The sequence below is a fragment of the Rhinatrema bivittatum genome, chromosome 1, assembly GCF_901001135.1.
Source record: "Rhinatrema bivittatum chromosome 1, aRhiBiv1.1, whole genome shotgun sequence".
NCBI classification, from domain to species: domain Eukaryota; kingdom Metazoa; phylum Chordata; class Amphibia; order Gymnophiona; family Rhinatrematidae; genus Rhinatrema; species Rhinatrema bivittatum.
This window is the reverse complement of record NC_042615.1, coordinates 151166241-151191690: the sequence shown is the minus strand read 5'-3', so window position 1 is coordinate 151191690 and position 25450 is coordinate 151166241. Positions and strand designations below refer to the sequence as shown.

Genomic DNA, 25450 nt, shown 5'->3' with positions numbered 1-25450 from the left:
CTATATTTGAAAAGACATGGTTACGCTTTAGAGTTTGCTTGTTGGCTAAGAGATCGATTTCTGGTGTCCCCGTGCTCGTACCAGGAGAAAGGTACTCACAAGTAAGGGCAACCGACTGACATTTTTATCTGGTTTACTTAAATCTCTTTTGAGGGACTGCAGGTGACACCTTGTCTTAAGTGGCAGTGGCAGTAAAACTTTCTCTGTCTCCATCTGCTGGAGGGGAGGCAAAACCCAGAAGTCTGGGCTGATCTGTGGTACTACAGGAACAAAAATTAGCAGGTAAGAACCAATTTTCCTTTTTCTGCCCTCTCCTGCAATAAGGATGTCTAATATTGATCTGTAAGTTGCAATGTAACAAAAGTACTTTACTGTGTACTGAGATGCTAAGAACACAGATATGACTGGAGGCAATTCTGCTATGGGAAAGAAGATTATACAATCTGCAATTCTTGTAGAAAACACAATTGATTTTAGAAAATACTTTGACCTGGCCTGGTCTGCTCTGTGTGTATCTATTGTTAAGTTCTGTACAGTGACCTGGCTATAAGCATGAATGCATTCTAGAATTTAATATGCTACAGCAAAGAAATAGCTATACCTAATGTTTTCTATTTTGTTCTCATTATAAATCACACAATCTCGTTTATGGGTAGAGCTAGTACTCGTATTATGTGCAGAAAGCTAAGGGTGTTCTTTTAAAGCACTCACAATAAAATAATTTTTCCACAAAAAAACTGACACTTTTTTGAAATATTATTTATTAATTAGGCTCAAGACTCAAATATATTTACAATCATCTTTCAAAGAAGCCTGCTATACAAACATGAACATTTTTTTTCTGAAAAAGACACATTTTCTTAATAAATAAGCTTTGGTACACTGTATATAATTTGGTTATCTGATGCAAATGTGATGTAGACAAATGCAAATAAGATCAATGTTGTCTTATTAACAGCTATAAACAAAGCAAAACATAGGAGCTGATGTGATAACAATGCCGTTATTTGTGTGCATAATTAAACATACTTTGAGGAAAAATAAATGCGAGAGAAAGGAGGAAAACAAAATACCTACTGTCAGTTCTTCCCCTTTCAAGGTGAATAAAGAGAGTGACCAGTTAGGTGTCAGATATTTTCTGACTGGTTGCTCTTTTTCCTGAGCAGCTGGAGATGATGTTGCTTTTATACAAAGTGCTTTTGTGGCATTTTATTTTTTTCAAAATCAAGGCCTGTATTCAAAATAATTCTTTGACTTAAATAGATGTAGGGAGTCCTTTTGGACTGAACTGGCAACCTGATAAGCCTGCTCAAAATTATTCTCTCCTCATTTCGATGTCCTTGTTTTCCTTGAATAGCAGTGGGAAAAGGGCAAAAAGGAGCAAAAAAAAAAAAAATCAGGATTTTTTTTTTTTAAGTACTTCTTTAGCATTACTGCAGTTGGGAGTCTGAGGCAAAGGGCAGAACTGGTCCCATTAAATTTTGGAATGATTTTTGTATGGGACTTATATTATGTGGACAACTCCTCCAGAAGCAAGCAGAACAAATATTTTGTAAAACTTTTTCTGGTAAGGGTTTTAGCATTGAAAATAATGCTGATAGCTTACTCCACTTGATATACAGACAGTTTATTATATGATTTGCATGGCCCTGTTTACCCATTATTTGTTTGGCTGTCTTTTTAGCACATTGATAAACGCATCTTTTGGCACCTCCACATTGCCTATTTTCCTCATCTTCTTCTTTCCTTCTGCTTGCCTTTTTAGAAGCTTCATTTTTCTTGTTATATCACCACCATACTAAAAAATATAAAAGCACAAGATGTTTGAAATTTAATTGACCATATTTTATCTACAGTGCCTGTAAAACTTCCATAGATGTATAGCACATGCACTCACACATAGAAGGGATTTACAAGCTGGTAAATATCAAGTCAGCCACACTTAATTGGTCTTTCCCTTTATGTACCCAGATCAATCCAGACTCCTGGGTTTTGTCTCCCTTCCAGCAGAAGGAGACAGAGAAAGTTTCGCAGCCAACCAAACAACTCGTTGCTTCTTCCAGTAGGGAATTGCCTCCTGAGGTAGACCTCTCAGCATGTTAGGAACAGCTGAAACTGAGCGTGAACCTCCCAGGGAAGAAATCCAGAAATCTCCACCCAAAGACAGAAAGCAGGGATGCCGCAAGTGCAAACCCTTGTAGAAACAGGATTTCTTTACCGACTTGGCAACCCAAAGGGTAGCAGGGCAAGGTCAGACTGATGTTGGAACAGACTGTCCAACAACCTGGCCTAGGTATCAACACCCAAGGCTATGATTACGTATACTTTCCCCAAGGAATCAGGCAGTCCAGAAAGTGGAACAATGGTTGCATAAACCAGGACCTCCCTGCCCCCAGATAAGATTATCCCCAAAGAGGAAAGCATAGCTTGCATGCCACTGCAACAAAAGGTAGCACCCTCTGTTGTGAGGTCCCTCATCCCCTAACTCACGCAGCCATGGATATGGCAAGAGGTTGAAAGGCATACCTGCCAAATAGGATGCAAATGGATCAGAACCCTCACCGAGGTAGTTGTCCTGCATGCAAGAATGACTGGAATGAGCAGTCATCTGTAAAAAAACGCATATCGTGCTCACCAGGTATCAAAAGGGTGACTCCCGTGCAGGAGAAACTCCTAATCGGCGCCAGTGAGTTGCCTAGAATGGGAGACCCTGGGTACAATGGGGAGGCCGAATCCGGAATAACTCCCTCACAAAATAGATTGTCAGAAAATATGTTAGAAAAGTGTTTCTTTGTCAGAAAATGTTTCTTTTCAGCCGTGCATGTACAATGTAGTCAGTCATATCAAGATAATATTGAAGCATAAGAATTGCTTTTTCACATGCCCTGCACTTTTCCACTAGAAAAAGGGCCTCAACAGGAATGCCTTCCAACTTCAGACACCTGTGTCCTTCGAGGATTAAAAAAAAGTATAAGAAACTTTACTTCTTATCTTTGTTCTTGGGGAGTTAGAAAATGAGAGCCCCCCACCTGGCTACCCTTGTCAGGGGGCAAAAAGTTAACTTTCCTCAATTGGGATGCCTTCCAACTTTCTTATCTTTGGGTGGCTTCAAAATCTGAGCCCCCACCGGCCTGGCTGTTCTGTCTATTTAAACCCGTTAAGAACAGTACGGAGAGAGGAACGGTAGCAGAGCAAGATAAACTCTGACTGACTGCACGAGAGAGAGACAGTAAACGAGCTAATTGCTTCATGATATTGGTAAGCCTTTTAATTCATTATTTTCTACATAAGAGAACCCTAGCTAGTATTAGCTAAGCATGTACTAGAAATAATGGGGTAGATTTTCAAAGGGATACGCGCGTACACCTACCCCAAACCCCCCCTGCGTGCGCTGAGCCTATTTTGCATAGGCTCGGCAGCATGTGCAAGCCCCGGGACGCGTGTAAGTCCCGGGGCTTGCAAAAAGGGGCAGTCGGGGGCGTGGCCAGGGGGCTCGGTTAGGGATCGGGGGCATGGCCGGGGCGTGGCCAAGTGCCCCAACACAGCGGCCTGTGTCGGGGCCGGCACGCTTAAGTTACTACTGCCCGGAGGGGTTCAAAAAAGGTTTAGATAAGTTCTTGGAGAAGTCCATTAATGGCTATTAATCAAGTTTACTCAGGGAACAACCACTGCTATTAATTGCATCAGTGGCATGGGATCTTCTTAGTGTTTGGGTAATTGCCAGGTTCTTGTGGCCTGGTTTGGCCTCTGTTGGAAACAGGATGCTGTGCTTGATGGACCCTTGGTCTGACTCAGCATGACAATTTCTTATGTTCTTATCCATCTTTAATCATATTTTAATCATATTTAAATCAAGTTTTTTCAATAGTATGTCCACGGTGGCTTTTGAAGAGAACATTGAAGGGCTGAGGTTGCTGTATGGGTGTATCTAGTATGATGTCAGCTTTGAAACCTGACTCTGTCTCCATCTGCTGGCAGTAGAGCATAACCCATTAGTCCCGAGTCCATCTGTCTACACTAAGGAAAACAAAATTATCAGGTAAGTAATTTCTCCAATACGAGTCTGTGCTTCTAGTGAGACTAATATTCAAAATGAAGTATACCTAATATTCTCAAACGGGATCTTTGGATTATTCAGTATTCATGACCACATTATGAAAAATTAAATAGCTTGTTTTTGGCCTGGTGGTTCATCTCTTTTCCAGTTCAATCACAACCAATGCTGGAATCCTGGCATCATCGGCCTTCATTTAATGTGCATATATTGGTATATGTAAAATCTCATTTGTGCAACTATGTAACCGTATATAATAATTTTCTTTTTTAAAGTGATATGTAAATTATTCTATTATTTTCTGTAAAGATGAAAAGCTACAAGGTCAATGTTAACTGGCTCAGTTTTCTGCAGTACTTCCTTGGTTAGATGAATCTGTTTACCTTGTGTGTATGTTTGGCTTAGGCCTGTACTGACCTATTGATTCGGAGCTGATTTAGGGTCTATGGTGTATTCTTAAACTCCCACACAAAAAGTTAAATGCATTACTTACACATTTTGCCAAGACATTCTTCCTGTAAGCTTTGACACTGGAAAACATAAAATTAATGTGAATACTGTACCTTTTACCACAGTCCCCAAACAAAAAACAAGTTAGAAAAGTATATGCGCCTAGCTTAACACAAAAGAAGGCATTTTTCTTAGTCTTTTTGTGTTTCAGTATTATTACTGATCCGCCATTAAGTTCATTCAGTGCATTGCACTGTATGGGCGGGGTCCCTGGCTGAGAGGCAGGGACTATTGTGCATCAGCAGGGCATAAATAATCTTGAGGAACAACAAGATTTAAAAGAACCAGAATATGCACTATTTTATATATATAAAAACAAGAAAATCATTTTAGATACGTTTTCTGGACATGAATGGTTTCATTTTGGTTTCTCACTTTCTTAATTTATTTTACAAAAATGGGTGCAAGGGAAGGTCCCAAACATACTATGAACAGATAAATGGACAAACCACTAAAACCTATAGGTGTTTTCATACTCTGTGAATTGCACTTAACAATGCAGTTCAAAATGTAACAGCTGCATTTGCTCTTCTGTCCAGTCAAGCAGTAAAAATGCATTTTTAAAGTTTAGAAAAAAAAAACCCAAACAAACAAAAAACACTTCATGTTTTAGAAACCATTTAGGGATATGGATAAAAAGTGCTCTATAGACCTTTTCCAATTAAAAATAAAAGTAAAATATTTGTTTGGAAAAGGAAGACTTTTGTGGTAATAGCTATATTTTAAATTGCATCATGGGTGGAATACTGAGAGAATGTTACTAGTTGGGCACTAGGCAGGAAAGAAACAAATGGAAGTCAGTTTTCGAAGGATTTAGTGACCTAACTAGGCTCCTAATTTGGCCCTTTTGAAAACTTACTAGGGCATTAAGGCTGAGTGCCTAATTTTTGGCTCCTAGCCAGTAGACTCTTAAATTTAGGCACCAAAAAAGGGTGTGGCTACAAAGGCAGGTAAAAATGTTGGCCACATAGTACGGAATTTCAGTACTAGGCACCTAATTTAGGACCCTAAATCTAGGCAAATGAAAAGCAGGCATAAATAAAGGATCCAAACTTTAGGTGAATTTTCAACCAAAATCTTAGGCTTTTAAGTTCAGCTGAAAATAGGTGTGTAAATTTAGGAGTGCAACTTTTTTGTGCAATCATCCTCGTGCTTCAGGTGGGAGTTATGCAAAGAAGGGAAACCAAAGCAAGGCTGTAAATAATCAAGGGCTCTGTAATTATCATGAATATGTTAAACATATATGCAATACAGAGTGAGCAAAAAAATAAAAAAACCCAATAAGAACTCACGTTTCTCGAGCAATGATTTTGCTACCAACAGCAGCTTGGATGGCTATTTCAAACAGTTGTCTTGGTATGGAATCTCTTAGCCGTTCACATATAGCTTTACCCACAAAATATGCCCTTTCTCTGTAAAAGAAAACAGTATGTGATTTTTCAGAAAAATGATTACAGTATGCCATTTCCCCAATCTCCTTCAGCCTGGCTTCACATGTTGACACTTTACTTTTTATTGTTTCTTGCTTTTTATCTCTACTTGTTTTACTTCTCAGTCGTAATCATTTTGGTTAAATAAATATGTAACTAATGAAAGAAGAGCACGTAACATCCAGACATGGGTGCCAGTAATTCTTCTCACAAACGATTCCTTTCAAAAGTCAGGCAGCAAGACAGAAGCGATCTGCCTGATCCAAAAATATTGGACCCCCATGAAGTAATCTTGGAAGGTGACCGAACCTTTATGGCCCATCCACCGCTAAGTTTACTACATATGTGAAACATGGTCAACATGGCCACTCTGGGGCTGTGAGAATCACTTCGTCCGAGTGTCTCTCTATTCACAGTAACAACTTGCACACCAATGGCCATGGAGGAAACACACAGAAAAGAATCCCCGGTGGCCATGGTAGAACCAAAGCGTCTGTTCCCTCTGCTCCTTGCTCCCGCCTGTGACTGAAAATTGGAGCGCTTAGGCATTCTGTCTCGATGCTGTCAAATTCATGTGGGATATCCCCCACCTGGCCTGAATGAGGAGCATCGCTTCCTCTGATAGCTCCCATTCACCAAGGCCCAGGCTCTGCCGACTGAGAAAATCCGCCTGCACGTTGTCCACCTTGGCTATGTGAGATGCCGCCAGATCTGACAAGTGTTGCTCTGCCTAATGAAACAACTCCTGGGCTTCCGGAGAAATCATTTGTCTTTTGATTCTTCCCTGATGTTTGATATAAGCCACCATCGTTGCATTGTCCGATAAAACTTGGACCACACGACCCTGCAACCATAGCAGAAATGAAAGCAATATTAAGCGCACCACCTTCGTTCCTAACCGATTGATAGACCATGACGCCTCCTCCATTGACCATTGGTCTTGTGCCATCTGTCACTGATACATTGTTCCCCAATCTAAAAGACTAGCATCGGTGACTACTATCACCCAGTCCAGGTCTTCCAACTCCACCCTTCGTTCTAGATGGCCTGACCAAGTCACTATGAAAGACTGGACCTAGAATCCCCTCCGAGTGGAAGTGGAATCTGAATCTCCTCCGATAATGGGTTCCAGCAGGATAGAAGCATCCTCTGAAGGGGCTGCATATGAACCAACGCCCAGGGAACTAGATCTAGCATAGACACCAGGACTTGCAAATAACCCTAAACCCTGGGCATGGAGAGCCACAAAAGGTGGCAAACCTGACTCTGCAATTTTATCACCCTGTCCTCCATGAGAAACACCATGCCAATCCTGGTGTCAAAACGAGTGCCCAGATACTCAAGGAATTGGGACGGAACAAGGTGGCTCTTTGCTAGGTTCACCACCCAGCCCAGAGTCGTCAATCTCACCATGATCCATTGTACCGCCTTTGACAAAGGTCTGCCAACTTTGCCTGAATGAGCCAGTCTTCCAGATATGGGTGTACCAACACACCTTCCTTCTGAAGAGCTGCAGACACCACCACCATCACTTTGGTGAATTTATGCGGCACTGTCGTTAACCCAAAAGGAAGGGAGTGAAACTGAAAATGGTCCCCCAGATTCATATACCTCAAGTGCTCGGCCTGGTTGGAATATGCAGATATGTCTCTGTTAGATCTAAGAGATGCCAGGAACCATCCTTTCCGTACTGCAGCATCACTGTATGCAGGGACTCCATACAAAATCGTGATACCCTGAGGGAAGCATTCACTTTCTTGAAATCCAAAATAGGCCTGAACATTCCCTCCTTTTTTGGAACCACAAAATAAATGGAATACCTTCCTTTTCCCTGTTCATCTCGGGGAACCGGCACTATAGCCCCCAGGCGCCGCAATTGGTTTACTGTGTCCCAAACTACTACCTGCCTGGAACGGAGAGCACAAAGAGAGATGACGTAGACTTCTTGCACTGGCTGTTTAAATTTTAATGCATAGCCACCTCTTTTCACTTCTAAGACCCACTGGTCCATTGTGATTCTGGTCCACTCCTCATAAAAAAAAGGCTAGCCACTCCCCGAAAGCCAGAGAAGAGTGGACTAGCCTCGTTTCATTGTGAAGACTTAGCTCCCCTGGTTCCCTGATCAGGGTTGTCCTGGAAAGGCTTCAGCCCACCCCGAAAGGACTGAGCCCTGCCTGAAAATTGTCTCTGTGCTGCCAAAGGGCCTCTAATCTGCTGAAATCTCCTGTTGTCCCTAAAACACGAACAAGCAACAAAGGGCCTCTTTCCACCTTTCAGCTTGTCCACTGGCAATTTATGCCCTTTGGACTCTCCTACATGTTTCACTAGCCTCTCTAAATTCTTCCCAAACAACAGTTTGCCCTTGAATGGAAGGGCACCTAACTAAGACTTGAACCAAACATCCGCTATCCAGTTTCTTAATCATAGCAGGCCGAAATCGCTGACGACATAATCCTGAAAAATGTCCTAATCAAGTCATGTAAAGTGTCTGCCACATTGGTCACCACCGCCTCTAAGTGCTCAGCCTGTTTGGTAGAAGCTGATGAGGAAGCATCCTTCATCTACAAGTGCTGAACCCAGTGCAAACATACTCTCTGCATGAAACTGTTGCATACCACCTCCCAAATGTCCAAAGCCAAAATCTCAAAATCCTTTTGCGCTGAACTTCCAATTTTCGATCCTGTGCATCCTTTCAGTGAAGCAGAACATGTCACCAGAATGGTGGTTTTCTTGGTCACTGCCAAGACCAACGCATCCACCTTTGGAAGCATTAAAATCTCAAGCATCTCCTCCAGTAGGGGATATAAATTTGCATTGCTCTTCCCAACGTTACACTGGTCTCTGGGGTATCCCATTCCCTGACCATCAATTTCTTTATCGACTTGTGGAAGGGAAAGGCCTTCGTTGGACCTCTCAAGCCATCCATAATGGGGTCCACCCATGGCTGGACTCCTCTGGAAGTTTGATGCCTAGTTCTTTCAACATGTGAAATTAATGGCCACAATTCCTCCTTTTGGAACAGCTGAACCACTCTGCCACTGGCACCTCCCCAGGATCCGAAAGATCCTGTGCTGACTTTCCTCCCAGAGACCATATGCTCCCTCACAGTCCTCAGACTCCTCCATGGGGCTGCTCGGTTGCCCAGCCAAGCTGAGTACCCTTAGGATACAGGAAAATTGGTTCTTAGCTGCTAATTTTCGTTCCTGTAATACCACAGATCAGTACAGACCAGTGGGCTATGCATCCCTACCAGCAGATAGAGAACAAAATCTTTGGGCACTGCTACATAACAGAGTGCCACCTGCAGTCCCTCAGTATTGGCCTGTACCCAAGCCCAAACAACTAACTTTACTAAGGGGCGAAGGGGGTTGGAACACAAAACACAACAGTCAACCCATTTGCCCATAACGGAAGAACAAAAACAACTAGACTACCTCAGAACCTGCTCCTTCAAGAGCATCTGCAAAAGGAAACATTTTTTTTTTCAGCGAAGCATTACATCTCAAGGCAGTCTTTCGGAATCTGAAAAGGGGATGGGCCTCTGGACTGATCTGTGGTATTACAGGAACAAAAATTAGCAGGTAAGAACCAATTGTCCTTTCCTGAACATACCCAGATCAGTCCAGACCAGTGGGATGTACCCAAGCCAACCTACACTGGGTGGGAACCCGAAAGACCTGCGTGCAAGATACTCTCACCGAAGGACGACTCCTCTAGCGCCCTAACATCCAAATGATAATGCTTGGTGAATGTGAGAAGGGAGGACCAAACTGCCGCCCTACAGATTTCCTGTGGCAAAAGAAACTTACACTCAGCCCAGGAGGTAGCCTACACCCTAGTGGAATGCGCTCTGAGACCCAAGGGTGCCTGCTGCCCTCGGGTGATGTAGGCAGAACAAATTGCCTCCCTGATCCATCTACAGATTGTAGCCTTAGAAGCTTTGTCACCCTTTTTAGGACCTCCAAACATGACAAACAGATGATCCGAGCATCTGAAATCATTGGTAACTTCCAAATATTGCAAGAGTGCCTGACGGACATCCGAAAGATGAAGGTCCCGATCTTGAGGGGAATTCCGGGACCACTGAGGAAACCCCGGTAATTCCACCGCTTGATTGACATGAAAGGCAGATACCACCTTGGGAACAAAGGAAGGAACCATGCGCAAGGAAACTCTATCCTTGTAGATCAGAAGAAAGGGATCCTGGCAAGACAAGGCCTGCAACTCCGAACTCCTTCGAGCAGAACAAATGGGCACCAGCAAAACAGTCTTCAAGGTCAAATCCTTCAACGACGCTCTGCATAAAGGCTCAAAAGGGGTTCAAAAAAGGACACGAAGCACCACGGTCAAATTCCAATTCAGTCACAAAGGACAGAGAGGTGGGCGTAAATGCTTGACTCCCTTAAGAAACCAAGTAATATCTGGGTGAGCCGCCAGACAGCAGCCATGGAACCTGCCCCGTAAGGCTCCCAAAGCCGCCACCTGGACCTGAAGGTTAACCCTGGTTAAACTCTATTGTAAGAAATCCAAAACCTGGGCCACATCTGTCAAAAGAGCATCTAAGGAAAGTTGAAGGCACCACCCTTCAAAAAGCTTCCACACACTGACATAGGCCATAGACATAGCCGGACGATGCGCCTGAAGAAGAGTTGAAATGACTTGCCAGGAATACCCCTTCAATCACCGCCTCTCAAAAGCCAAGCTGCGAGAGAGAATTGATCCTCCCGATCCGAAAATATGGGCCCCTGGCAGAGAAGGCGTGGAAGGTGAGCTAGTCGAAACGGACCCTCCAGGGCGATGCAAACCAGATCCGCGAGCCATGGGCATCGTGGCCATTCCGGAGCTACTAGAACGAAGCTGCCTGGATGCAGTTCTACGCATCGGAGAAGACAACCGATGAGAGGCCAAGGAGGGAATGCATACAGAAGAATTCCCGTGGGCCAAAGATACACTAACATGTCTATGCCCACAGAGCCCACCTCTTTTCTTCGACTGAAGAAGCGATCTGTTTTCGCATTGGTTCGCATCGCCATCAGATCCAACTGAGGAACTCCCCACCTAGTGCAAATGTGGTCTCATGCTTTGGGAGACAGTTCCCATTCTCCCAGTTCGAACTATTGTCTGCTGAGAAAATCCGCCTGCACATTCTCCACCCCTGTGTCATGCGATGTGGCGAGCCTTTTGAGATGGCGCTCTGCCCAGATGAATAAGCGCCATGCCTCCAGCGCCACTGCGTGGCTCCTTGTCCCGCTTTGCCTGCTGATGTACGCCACCGTTGTTGTGTTGTCTGAGAACACCCGAACCATTTTGTTTCTGACCAGGGGCAGGAACGCTTGCAGGGCCAGGTGGACCGCTCTGGTTTCGAGACAATTGATGGACCAGGATCTCTCCCCTTGGTAACCATAGACCCTGAGCAAACTTGTCCAAACAAACCACTCCCCAGCTGGAGAGACTGGCATCCATAGAGACCACCACCCAGTCCGGTGGGTCCAAATCCATACCCTGCTCCAGACTGCCGCTTAAAAGCTACCATGACAGACTGGTTCTGAACTCTGGAAGAAAAGGCAACGGTAAATGGAACTGCTCCGACACAGGACTCCACCTCGACAACATAGCATGCTGTAAAGGTCTCATATGAGCAAACACCCATGGAACCAAATCCAAAGTCGAGGCCACGGACCCCAGAACTTGCAAGTGATATCAAACTGTGGGAATCTCCCTCTGAAGGAGAGCTCTGACCTGTGATTGTAACTTCGTCACACGGTCTGCTGCCAGGAAGACCTTGCCTAGACAGGTATCGAAGCACGCTCCCAAGTATACCAGTGACTGGGCAGGCACCAAGTGACTCTTTTGCAACATTATGATCCAGCCGAGCGAGCCTAAGGTGGACATCACCCTCTGGATTGATCTCTCGCAGTCTTCCCTTGATTTTACTCAAATCAACCAATCATCCATGTACGGATGAACGAGGATCCCCTCCTTGCGAAGGACCACCGCCACTACCACCATGACCTTGGTGAAGGTGCGTGAAGCCGTCATGAAACTGAACAGCAGCGCCTGGAACTGGAAATGTCGGCCTAGGACCATGAACCGTAGGAACCTCTGATGATCCCACCGGATTGGGATAAGCAGATACGCCTCGGTGAGATCCAGGGACGCAAGATACTCCCCATTGTACACCGCGGCCACCACCGTTCGCAAAGTCTCCTGGCTATAACGGGGAATTCGAAGACACCGGTTCACTTTCTGCAAATCTAGGATGGGGCGAAATGTACCCTCCTTCTTGGGAACCACAAAGTATACAGAGTACCTTCCCTGACCCTGCTTGGCAAGGGGAACGGGAACTATGGCTCTGAGATAGAGAAGCCATTGCAGAGTCCCTTGCACCGCCTCGCGCTTGCTGCATGAGATAATGCAGGACTCCACAAAGGCCTCCCGAACCAGGTGTAAAAACTCAAGAGCGTAACCCTCTCTGATCACCTCCAGAACCCACCGGTCCGAGGTAATCCTTGCCTACTCCACATAAAAGCTTGACATTCTGCCTCCAACAGCTTCTATGTCGGAATGGGTGCCCCTGGCCTAATTGGGAGGGCTTCTAACTCCCAGAGCCCTGGCCAGTGGTCTCTGCCTGGGCAGCAGCCACCACAAAAGGACTGCAGGCACCCCGGGGCTTGCCTTGGCACCGAAGGAGCTGAAAGTCTATCAGCCCGAAATCTGCGAGAATCCCGAAAACGAGCTTAGGGAGGAAAAACTTTCTTGAAGGCTTCCTGTCCTCCGGTAACCGGTTGCCCTTTGACTCGCCGAGCAATCTTACCAATTGGTCCATATCCTCCCCGAAGAGAAGCTTGCCTTTAAAGGGGAGGTTACAAAGCTGAGACTTGGACGACAAATCCGGTGACCAATTTCGCAACCAGAGGAGTCTACGAGCCGCTACTGCGGATGCCATACTACGCACAGAGGTTCGTACCAAATTATACAAGGTGTGTGCCACATACACAATACCCGCGGCCCGTAAGGGCTCACTACCACCAACACTCGGAGCCACAGAGGCCTACTGGACCCAAAACAGACATGCCCTCTGCATGAGGCTGGCACAAATAGCTGCCCGAAGACTCAGAGCGGATACCTCAAAGACCCATTTTACCTGGATTTCCAGCTTGCGGTCCTGCATGTCCTTCAACGCGGCAGCCCCAGCCACGGGAATGGTGGTATTCGTTGTCATGGCAGACACAGCCACATCTACCTTCGGGCCCTTCAGGAGATCCAAAACGTCCTGTGATATGAGGTAAATCTTCGCCATCGCTCTGCCCACTTTCAAGCCCACATCTGGAGAGTCCCACTCCCGGTTCACCAGCTTACGGACCTTCTTCGGCAAAGGGAAGAAGTCGTCAGTCCCCGAATCCCATCCAGGACCGGGTTAACCCCTTCGCTGTCAGTCTAGTCTTGAAAGACCTTGACCCCCAGGACCTCCACAACCTGGGGAATAAGTGGCCGAAGCTTCTCACGCTTAAACAAGCGCACCACGCTGGGATCATCGCCTTCCGAAGATGGGAGCTCTTCCGGATTCGGGTCGTCCTGGGTCCCATCGCCCAGATCATGAGCAAGCCTCGGATCCTGACCCACCCCGGAATCTGGGGCTTCCCCCTGCTGGTCCCCTGAATGTTTCTGGAGATCCGAGGGCCCCCTGGACTCGCGCTTAGGCTGAAGCTCCAACGGATTGTCCGGCCGTACTGCTCTCAACACCACCTGCTTCCTGGCTAGGAAAACCTGGTGAAGTAGAAGAACAAAAAGAACAAACTCCGGGGAAAACTCCCCTGGGGCCTCATCCCCCTCAGCTGAGGGGTCATGCAGCACAGGGTCATACCCAAAGAAGCATTCCTGCTCTGCAGGGGATAGAATGGGGGGGGGGGGAATTCCTCCTCCCGCGACCTCCGACACGGCCCCCTCGCAGAGGAGGACATCGGCCTAAATGAACGGAGTCCTTGTTTGACTGTCCTCCCCCCTATAGAAGGTCCCTCCTGTCCCGAGCTGCAAGCAGAACAGAGGGAATCAGGATCGAGGGAATCAGGATCGAGGGCCTGTCCCGTCACGCTGCCAACTTAGCTTGTGGCGCCATTGCCCTTGCCGCGTAGCCATGCGGTCGCTGGCAAAAAGGTAGGAGTTGGGCTGGGAAACCTCCGCACGTTGGCCGAAGCTAAAAATAAAAGCTCCCTCTAGGCAAAACACTCCGCTCTCCAGAGCCCGTCAATGCAATTCGCGCCAAGCAAACGTGGTTTACCTTGCGCGAGAAGGCCTTCCACCCCCACCCCCCCCAAGCCGACCTGCCCGGAGCCCCGGGACGTCGACAAGTCCTGCGGGATTCTAGCTCCACTCTCCGATTGGTCTGCTGCAAGCCAGCAAGGCCCATCCCCGGCATAGACTCCGCTTATGTTGAATTGTAAGCTGCTACTTTTTTTTTTTTGTTTTGTTTTTTAACTTTATGCAGATACCCCTGGAGTCTGCGGAATCAGGGAGAAAAAGGAGCAGCTTCGGTGGTCGAGGGAACCAGGAGCCCCTGGTTGTCGAAGCGACCGATCCTTTGCGGACGAAACTCAGGCAGGGGCATCCAACCCCCCGGTCACCTGGCTTCCACTGAGGGATGGCCCTCGAAAGTGCCTTCACCTCAGGGAGCTGTACCACTGACTACTAACTACACTAACTACCAGGAGAACAACTTTCCCTGTCACCTACTTTTTTTATTTTTAAATTAACTAACAGACTGCAGTATTGCACATCTACCATCTGCTGGAGTCAAAGAAATACTGAGGGACTGCAGGTGGCACTGTCTGTTATGTAGCAGTGCCCAACGTTTTTGCTCTCTGACGCCATCTGTTGGTAGGGATGCACAACCCACTGGTCTGGACTGATTTGGGTATGTTCAGGAATCATGGACCCCTTCCTTTTGACCACTTTGGGACTTTTTGATGGTCACTGGCAATCTTGTGGATGACCCTGGGGGCGAGGGCGCTTCTCCCCTGCTGCCTTTTTGGCAAAAAAAAGCCTATGGAGGGGGTAACACAAATTCAGATGAAAAAGTGTGAGAATCCTCAGAACCCTCCTCCAGCAGGACCGTATCACCCTCAGAGTCCTCCTGTACCCCTGCAGGACTTTGCATGGTCGGGGATAAGGGAGGAGGGGAATCCCCTGCCTCCCCCAGGGGCTCCCTCATCGCTGCTGCTAAAGTCAAGACGGCTGCCATACCTAAGTTCACAGGAACGTCTGCGGTGCTAGCCCACGCTAATCTCACTGCTCTCTTTACTGCTGATTCGGAGCCTGTCCTGTTCGAGCTGCCCTCTCCCCCGGAGATGCAGCGCATGTACAATTCCACCTGAGTCAGTTGCACATGTGGCTCCCCATACAAGCGGCAGCTCTTGCCACAATCCTTAGCCAGTGCCATTAGTGTTCCCACATGTGCTTCCTGCCTATCTCTTGCAGCAGCGACCTCATCAATGCCGTAACCAACATTCACCACCTGATCCCTCCATGCCTTAACAGCAATCTCTGATCACTTATGGGGCAGTCCAAGCTCTGATCTCCTGTAGCTTAACCAGCTCAAAGGCACTCCGCAGCTGCTTCTGTGTCTTTTTGGTTTTTTTTTTAACCTTTAACACAAACAAAAGAATACTTTCCTTAGACAAATGCTACAGAGGTGACTGATGGAGCGAAAGGTCTATCCAGGTTAACGAGGGAATTGGACCACCAGCTTTCAGAGCCCCCAATATGTCAGAGATGAGCCTCCACCAAAGTTCACCAACCCTCTGCTCGCCGCCTCAATCAACTGAGATGGTCCCACCAGGCACCTATCAACCCCCTGGGTGGACTAGTCCTGAATTGAATCTATTTTTTTTTTTTTTTTAATATGTATATACTTCAAGATTGCAGGTTTTATACATCTTCCATCTGCTGGAGGCAGAGAAATACTGAGGAACTGCAGGTGGCACACTAGGTTAAGTAGCAGCATCAGCAAAGCTTTTCTTCTCTGTCTCCATCTGCCGGCAGGGAGGCAAAACCCAGAAGTCTGGACTGATCTGGGGTATGAAGAGGAATGTCAAATGTGAGAGTCCAGTTGCTTCTTAAAACAAAAAAACCCTAAAGTTCAGTTTTGAGAAAATTTAATGGGATCATTTAAAAGGGAAGCATTTTGGTTTGCTCTTAAACACACACATTAGTTTTCTATTACTCAGGCCAAGAACATGTTACAGCTTCTTAGGAGCTATGCCCACTGATCATGAAAATAAGTTTACTTACACTTCCAATGACAAAATTCTCATTACAGAAACTTACCTGTGCAAGACAGTTACTAGCTCTTCTATGGGGCGTCCATTTAATAGAATATCCATTTTTATAAGATCTGCCTGCTGGTATCCAGCATCCTCATAATCAAAGCTACAGAGATAAAAAGGTGTTTAGATCCAGATGTATTATACATATTGCTGGTTTCAGAGTACTAATATTCATGTGTCTTTCAAAGTTTCCTGAATCATCAACACAACCTTTATAAAAGCCATATTTCAAGATTTCTTAAATAACTAAGGGCTCCATTCATGCAGGCCTTTCCTAACTCCAATATTAATTAACTCCCAACAATCAACACACCTCACATTGAATATCACTATTAGCCACCTCTTAAAATGTAATTATATGTAATTAGCTGGTTCTTCTTTTCCTTTTTTCCTTATTACTCCAAGTTCTATTTTTCCTTGTTACATGTAACTGCTGCTTTTTCCGCACTATTGTTCAAGTTTAAGTTTATTTTGCACACCTGTTTCATGTGAACCAGCATGATGGGACTATTGTCTTGAATGTTGGTATATAAAAAACTTAAATAAATAAATAAATAAATAAATAAATAAATATTCAGAGAAAAAAAACATCTGTAAAGTGTAATTTTGCATGACTAACAGATTTACATAATGTGCTGCAATTTTTTTTTTTGCTGTGAATTTATTAGCGTAGCCCTAGGGGAACACTTTCAAGGGATCCTTACTTTCTGCCCTTTCTAAAATCTCCTTGAAGGGCCTAAATTCATTGCCTCACACTGGTAGAGGCCTGTCATATAACATAAATATATATACTACTATTTTTCTGGTATTTCTTCCTGCTCTTTTGGAGCTCCAATTGGAACTGGTTTCTACTGTAAAGGTCTATGGCACCATGAACCTTCATTTGCAGTCACCCTGAGTTTTTCCCCCCAATTTTTATAACCCCTCTTTCCAACTAGCTCAATTAGTGATGGGTTTTAGCCAGGGAACATAGATCGTGGCTCCTTTCAGAACCTAGCATATGTGAACCCCAAGTCTGGCCTCTAAATGACACCACTGAAACCCCATCCCCCAAGAAGCACTAGGGGTGCACAACCAAAATAACTTTTTTTTTTAATTAATGTAGTATTCTTTTTTTTTTTTAATTAATGTAGTATTCTTTGTTTCAATTTAATGCACATTAAATAAAAACAAAAAATAAAAATGAAAACACATCTCTAGTGAACACTGCTTCCACAACATCCCCACAACATCCTCAGGTGTTCTGAAGAGGATGTTGGGGAGGTACCCGTAATGGAGAAGGTTTTCATGGGTAATGATTCAGATGGACTGAATCAAATCACAGTGAACCTAGAAGATGTGGTAGGCCTGATTGACAAACTGAAGAGTAGTAAATCACCTGGACCAGATGGTATACACCCCAGAGTTCTGAAGGAACTAAAAAATGAAATTTCAGACCTATTAGTAAAAATTTGTAACTTATCATTAAAATCATCCATTGTACCTGAAGACTGGAGGATAGCAAATGTAACCCCAATATTTAAAAAGGGCTCCAGGGGCGATCCGGGAAACTACAGACCGGTTAGCCTGACTTCAGTGCCAGGAAAAATAGTGGAAAATGTTCTAAACATCAAAATCACAGAACATATAGAAAGACATGGTTTAATGGAACAAAGTCAGCATGGCTTTACCCAGGGCAAGTCTTGCCTCACAAATCTGCTTCACTTTTTTGAAGGAGTTAATAAACATGTGGATAAAGGTGAACCGGTAGATATAGTATACTTGGATTTTCATAAGGCGTTTGACAAAGTTCCTCATGAGAGGCTTCTAGGAAAAGTAAAAAGTCATGGGATAGGTGGCGATGTCCTTTCGTGGATTGCAAACTGGCTAAAAGACAGGAAACAGAGAGTAGGATTAAATGGGCAATTTTCTCAGTGGAAGGGAGTGGACAGTGGACAGATCCTCAGGGATCTGTATTGGGACCCTTACTGTTCAATATATTTATAAATGATCTGGAAAGAAATACGACGAGTGAGATAATCAAATTTGCAAATGACACAAAATTGTTCAGAGTAGTTAAATCACAAGCAGATTGTGATAAATTGCAGGAAGACCTTGTGAGACTGGAAAATTGGGCATCCAAATGGCAGATGAAATTTAATGTGGATAAGTGCAAGGTAATGCATATAGGGAAAAATAACCCATGCTATAATTACACAATGTTGGGTTCCATATTAGGTGCTACAACCCAAGAAAGAGATCTAGGTGTCATAGTGGATAACACATTGAAATCGTCGGTACAGTGTGCTGCGGCAGTCAAAAAAGCAAACAGAATGTTGGGAATTATTAGAAAAGGAATGGTGAATAAAACGGAAAATGTCATAATGCCTCTGTATCGCTCCATGGTGAGACTGCACCTTGAATACTGTGTACAATTCTGGTCGCCGCATCTCAAAAAAGATATAATTGCGATGGAGAAGGTACAGAGAAGGGCTACCAAAATGATAAGGGGAATGGAGCAACTCCCCTATGAGGAAAGACTAAAGAGGTTAGGACTTTTCAGCTTGGAGAAGAGATGACTGAGGGGGGATATGATAGAGGTGTTTAAAATCATGAGAGGTCTAGAACGGGTAGATGTGAATAGGTTATTTACTCTTTCGGATAGTAGAAAGACTAGGGGGCACTCCATGAAGTTAGCATGGGGCACATTTAAAACTAATCGGAGAAAGTTCTTTTTTACTCAATGCACAATCAAACTCTGGAATTTGTTGCCAGAGGATGTGGTTAGTGCAGTTAGTATAGCTGTGTTTAAAAAAGGATTGGATAAGTTCTTGGAGGAGAAGTCCATTACCTGCTATTAAGTTCACTTAGACAATAGCCACTGCCATTAGCAATGGTTACATGGAATAGACTTAGTTTTTGGGTACTTGCCAGGTTCTTATGGCCTGGATTGCCCACTGTTGGAAAGAGGATGCTGGGCTTGATAGACCCTTGGTCTGACCCAGTATGGCATTTTCTTATGTTCTTAGCACTTGCAAGCTCAAGTAGAAACCAAGCTTGGGAATCAAATCCACATTCCCTGCATAGCAATCTGCAATACTGCCACTGAGTAAGCTAACAGCCATTTCTGAGCAACCAATTCAGATACAACATAGTTTGACAGCAGTGGATATGAGCGAATCAGAGCTATAATAGAGCAGTAAGAGACAGAAGGGAAAGGTTGTAACAGGGTTGCCAACGTCCCAGTTTTATTCTGGACAGCCAGGTTTTCAGCTGTGCTGTATATTGTCCTGGCAGAAGTACTGACCAGACACTGAAAATCCATTTTTTTGCAAGAGGCTCCTCTTTCCCACAGCCTCCTAGTTACAGGGAAAGACAGAACTGAGAGCTGTGCTGTGTTCCTGCCCTCTTGCCTCCTTTCCTGTGTTGTGATTGAATGGGATGAGGAGAGGAGACAGGGCACAGCTCAGCCTTCAGTTCTCAGTGGCTCCTCTGGGTCCCTCCCCTTCCCTCACTGAGTGCTGGGCCAAGACCCGAGAGTGGGGCTGCAGGTAGCCAGCTGAGGGATACAGGACCAGCTGCCCTGAGTAGACTGCTGCTGACACACTGCTCCCCATCCAGAAAGACTGGCATCGGTAGTAATAATCACCCAGTCCGGAGCCTCCAGCTCCACGCCAAGAAGCAGATTGGAATTTTGAAGCCACCAAGACAGACTGTCCCCTTGCACCTCCCTTGAGCAATAAGGGAAGATGAAGCTCCTTTAAGAGCGGGCTGTAACGAGATAACAGAGCCCTCTGTAGAGGCCTCATATGCGCAAAAGCCCATAGGATCAACTCCAGGTTTGAAGCCATGGAGCCCAGAATCTGCAAATAATCCCAGACCCTGGACACCAGTAACCCCAACAGCGCTGAATTTGCCCCTGCAGTTTCAAAACACGCTCCTTCAAGAAAATCACCTTGCCCTCCTGAGCGTCAAACCAACTTCTAGATATTCCAGGGACTGTGACAGCACTAAGTGACTCTTTGCCAGGTTCACCACCCAGCCGAGTGATTTAATTTAATTTAATTTAATTTAAAAGCTTTTCTATACCGTCGTTTAGTAATGTACCATCACAACGGTTTACATTTAGGCACGAAATAGGTTTGGTTTATAAGTTATCCATGGTGTGCCAATATTTGCGGTTACATAGTTCAGTAATATACTCTAATTGATAAGTGGGTTGGGGTTACCATTTATATGATTGTTTGGATAATCATAAATGTGTATACTGTTTTTAATTTAATATTTAATTATGAGTAATAAAAATCAATTTTTATTTTTATATCTATAGGTGACTTTCAGCTGTGTTTATTTGTTGAGGTTATTGACTACTTTCTGCTCCGATCGGCAACAAAGGTCCTCCAACTTTGCTTTGACAAGCCAGTCGTCCAGAAAAGGGTGCACTGCCACCACCACCATAACTTTGGTAAACGTGCGAGGCACCGGTCGCCAAACCAAAGAGAAGAGCCTGAAACTAAAAATGCTAACCCAGAACCATGAACCTCAGGAATCGTTGATGATCTGGCCAAATAAGAATATGCAGATATGCCTCTGTGAGATCCAGAGATGCCAGAAATTCCCCTTTGCACGCTGCCACTATCACTGACTTCAGAGTCTCTATCCAGAAACGTGGAACCTTGAGTGTTGTATTTACTCTCTTTAAGTCCAGAACTGGCCAGAAGGTGCCTTCTTTCTTCAGAACCATGAAGTAAATGGAATACCTTCCTTCGCCTCGTTGGTCCCTGGGGACCAGAATCACTGCCTCTAACTTTCACAACCGGTCTAGTGTCTCTCGCTCCACCAACTGCTTGCCTACGAACCTGCAAGAGGAAACGAGAAACAAATCGCGGACGGGCCAAGCAAATTCTAATTCATAGCTGCTTCCTATTACACTGAGGAGCCCCTGATCTTGGGTAATCTTGACCCACTCCCCGTAAAACCTTGCTAAGTGACCTTCCATAAAAGTGATGGCGGAGTGGACCAGCCTCGCTTATTGCGAGGACTTAGGTCCAGCTGCGATCCCCCCTGTGGCTGTCCTGAAGGGTTTTTGACCCCTTCGAAAGGACTGACCCCAGGACTGGCCCCGGGGAGAGAACTGTTTCTGCAGACCTGAAGCTCCCCTCCTCGAGCGAGACCTCCTACTATCCCAAAAGTGAAACCGAGCCTGAAAAAACCTCTTGCCCTTAAGCTTATCCTCCAGCAATCTGTGTACCTTATTCTGGCACAGATCCTTCATCAACTACTCCAGGTCCTCACCAAACAAGAGTCAGCCTCTGACGGGCAGAGGCCCCAACTGAGACTTGGACAACACATTCGCCAACCAGTTCCTCAACCATAACAACCTCCTGGCTGAAAACAATGCATAACTCGCGACAAAGTCCTGACCAGGTCATACAAAGCGTCCGCTACGTATGCCACCATTGCCTCCAACCAGTCAGCCTTACTAGCCTCCTCAACAGACTTCGACTGGTCATCTTGAAGCTGCTGCACCCAATATGGCAAGCTCTCTGCATAAAACTGGAACAAATTGCTGCCTGTAAACCCAGAGCTGCAACTTCAAAAATCCTTTTGAGGTGAACCTCCAATTTTCAATCCTGAACATCCTTCAAAGCTGTGGACCCTGCAACCGGGATAGTCATCTTCTTGGTAACAGCCGACACAGCCGCATCCACCTTAGGAAAGGAAGAGAGACCCAGAGTCTGTTCGGGCAAAGGATAAAGCTTCGCCATTGCCCTCCCGACTCTCAAGCTGTTGTCGGGAGCAGACCACTCCTGATCCACCAACTTACTCACCGACTTATGATAAGGGAAGGCTCTTACCGGACCCCGAAGTCCTTCCAGGACCGAATCTGTCCCCTCCATATCAGAGTCCTCCTGAGGAACGTTCACTCCCATTTCCTCAAGAACTTTAGGTATCAACAGACGTAACTACTCTTTCCAAAATAGACGGACCTCCTTAGGGTCATCACCCTCTGAAACCGGGATCTCCTCTGGATTGTCCCCCTGATCCATACCGACCACATCTGTATTGACTGCCATATCATGAGAGGGAGGAATACCCGGAGCCCCGAGAGCCATCTCTGAGTCATCCAACTCCTCACCAGCCGGATCAGAGCCCAACAACTGAGAGAAGGCCATTTACGAGGACGTCCTGGTCTGGAAACCATATCCAGACCCTCAGAAGGTCGGGTCCAGGTCCCCAGCCCTGCAGTATTTGCCTCCTGCTGAGCTAAATAGGCCTCATGCAGGAGCAAGACAAAATCTGCAAAAAAAGGCCTGGTAGCACTAGCCACCAGATGAGAGGACCCCACAACAGGCAGAATGGGTTCATCAGCCCCATCTGCTCCCCTGGCTCCTCCTCGGGATCTGATCGAACCAGGGAAAGCCTCGGGGGAAACCCCCCCCTAGCCATAAGTCGTCATGGCCCGGGCTGCATATGCACTCAAAATGACCACCATTCCCACTCCGATAGAAAAAGGATCCCCAACATGCGCCAAACCCCAGCACGCAGGAGGAGCAGCCGCGAGCGATAACCTTCTGTTTTTCCACTGGCACTGGCCCTACAGGTGGCCCTTCACCCCCTGACGAGCAATCAGAGCAAATACTGAAGCTATTCATGTGTGCACGAGCTGAGCCGCGGTTCATACTGTCCTGGCGGGGAAAAACACCTCCCAATGCGCCCCAAACCACAGACAGAACAAACAACGGCAAATTCACCACAAATTCCCCTGCCACTCAGACCATAAAGGCAGGAAGCCGTCCGTTTGACCTACTTAGAATCTCTGAGCAAGTTGTAACTTTTTTTTTTTTTTTCAATAAACTTTTACGGACCTACCTACAAGGATGGAACACAGAAAAGCTACAAGCCAAATTCAAAAAGGGCAAAAAACAAAAAAAAAAACCCCACTACCCTGAGCCAGCAGCCACCTTAGCAACCTCATGAAGGGGAGGGATCTGGACCATCAGATTTACACCCCACAGAGTGACCGAGCGAGCATACAAAATGGCCACCAACCTCCAACTTGCCCACCTCAACCAGACAGGGAAGATTCACTAGTGCCGAAACACCCCCTGGGAGGAAGGCTCATAAGATCAAACCAGTCTCCTCACTGCAGAACTGAAAGTTTTGCACCATCTATCATCTGCTGGAGACAGAGAAATAATGAGGAACTGCAGGTGGCACACGTGATTATGTAGCAGTTTTAGTAAAATTTTCTCTGTTTCCCTCTGCTGACAGGGATGCATAACCCAGGAGTCTGCACTGATCTGGGAGCGTGCAGGGAAAGTTTGATTAGAATACTGGGTGTTATATAAATTAACACTTTGTGGAAATACCTATTCTGGTGACTTATTTGAATTCCACCAGTACTTCAAATGTGTATCAATGACATCTCTAAAAAGATAACATTTTAGAAACTAAACCAAACAATGTATTCATCTTTTAGACCTCTTTGGTGTCTGAATGTCCCCAGTAACGTGATTAGGGTTTGACAAAGCAATTGAGTGCTCATCAAAGATGATGCACTCACTGCACTGGAGAACTTAATCTCTACCCATAGAAAATGTACAGGCAGTGATGGTGACGGCATCCTTCCACTGATCTTTGAATGTGGCTCAACCTTAGTTAGAAATTAGCTCAATCTCTATGTCAGTCAGGGGAGTAAATAGTACCATCCCTATTTACCATATCTCTTCCCCTCCCCCAATAAGGCTCTCTCCTGTTTTTGTCATGCTCCTTAAGTCCTCTTCTTCCTGCTCAAATATCATGCACTGTCAGCAGTGGAAGTCCAGGCGCTTCTCAGAGTAATTACTGCATGGCCACATGTGCACTGTGCACCCACCTGTCCCTGCCTTAACAGTACTCTCGGTTCTGCTTGCCCCATCTTGCTTTCATGCTTCAAAAGCTGGCATTAAATACCTGATCTGGAACACTTCCATGAGATGCAACAAAATTAAGCTGTCTGTATTCCATAAGACATAACTTGCTGCACATAGCTATCCCTGCCATATAATCAGAAAACTGGTAAATGTAACCATTTTCATGTACTTTACAGCTGTATGCAAATGTTTAGGTACCTCTGGTGAAATTGTACATGAACAGAAGCGGACACAGTCTCTGCATAGTACAAAGTAAAACAAACTATGAAGATCAACTCAACCATATACAGAAAATGCTGTAGAATCCTCTAAAAATTAATTGCAAATAAAGGGAACCGCTCATAAAAGGCTACCTGTGATATGCTTTTGCACGGTTAGCCTCGTTATCATTATTGCACCTTTTGTTGCAAATGAGTCCTTTAGTCATATTTGTTTACAAATCAATTTTTTATGGAAGTTTTTAACTGCATAAAAAAGTAATCATTAATGTTGTGTCCACTGACTCCAGCCTTCATCAACTGTCAAAAATATTAAGAAATTGAATTTACACAGAACTGTTGAAATCAAGGCAAGATCTGGAAGATCAAGAAAAATTTCTGATAGAACTGTCTAAAAACTGGTCATATCTGCAAAAAAAAAAAACAACCCAGAGATATTTGCAAATTACCTGCTGAAAAATTAGCTGACACTGCAGTAGTAGTCCACAGTGCAGCACTGTTTAAACAGAAATGTTCTGCATAGGAGAGTTATCAGAAGGAAATCTTTGCAATGGCACCATCACATAAGTCATCATCTAAAAAGTATGAAAACCAAAACCTTGATAAACCTGAAACTTTTTGGAACACATCCTAGAAGCTAATGTCCCACAGTCAGTGACGAAATTGAAGCTGAAAAGAAGCTGGATATTTCAGCAAGACAACAATTGGAAACATATCTCAAAATCAACCATGAAAGAAAGAAGAAAGAGATTTAGGGTTTGGAACAGACTTCTCAGTCTCCAGACTTGAATATTATTGAAAATCTGTGGGCAGTGCATGCAAGGAGACCTAAGAATGTCTCAGCTAGAAGAGTTGGAAGAGTGGGAAAGAATTCCAAAAGGAAGAACAGAAAGACTTGAAGCTGGCAACAAGAAATTTTTGGAAGCTGTTATAAAATATTGACTGATGTCAATATGTTTAAATCAGCACATAAACTGTAATTTTGCATTAAAAATGGCAGAACGATGTCATGTTTAACTAT

The 25450-nt window shown here is 45.1% G+C and overlaps 1 protein-coding gene across 5 annotated transcripts in view; it reads right to left on the bottom strand.

The window, feature by feature from the left end:
* Window positions 1-744: 744 nt before the first annotated feature.
* GUF1 (GUF1 homolog, GTPase) overlaps window positions 745-25450 on the bottom strand; it is a 179109-nt gene continuing 154403 nt past the window's right edge. For all 5 annotated transcript variants that reach the window (XM_029588451.1, XM_029588481.1, XM_029588460.1 and 2 more), the window contains 4 exons: window positions 16318-16419; window positions 5857-5976; window positions 4548-4584; window positions 745-1798 (listed from right to left, as the gene is read on the bottom strand). In XM_029588451.1, the coding sequence (XP_029444311.1) occupies window positions 1661-1798; window positions 4548-4584; window positions 5857-5976; window positions 16318-16419 (397 nt within the window). In that variant the 3' untranslated portion in view covers window positions 745-1660. The remainder of the gene's footprint in view (window positions 1799-4547; window positions 4585-5856; window positions 5977-16317; window positions 16420-25450) is intronic.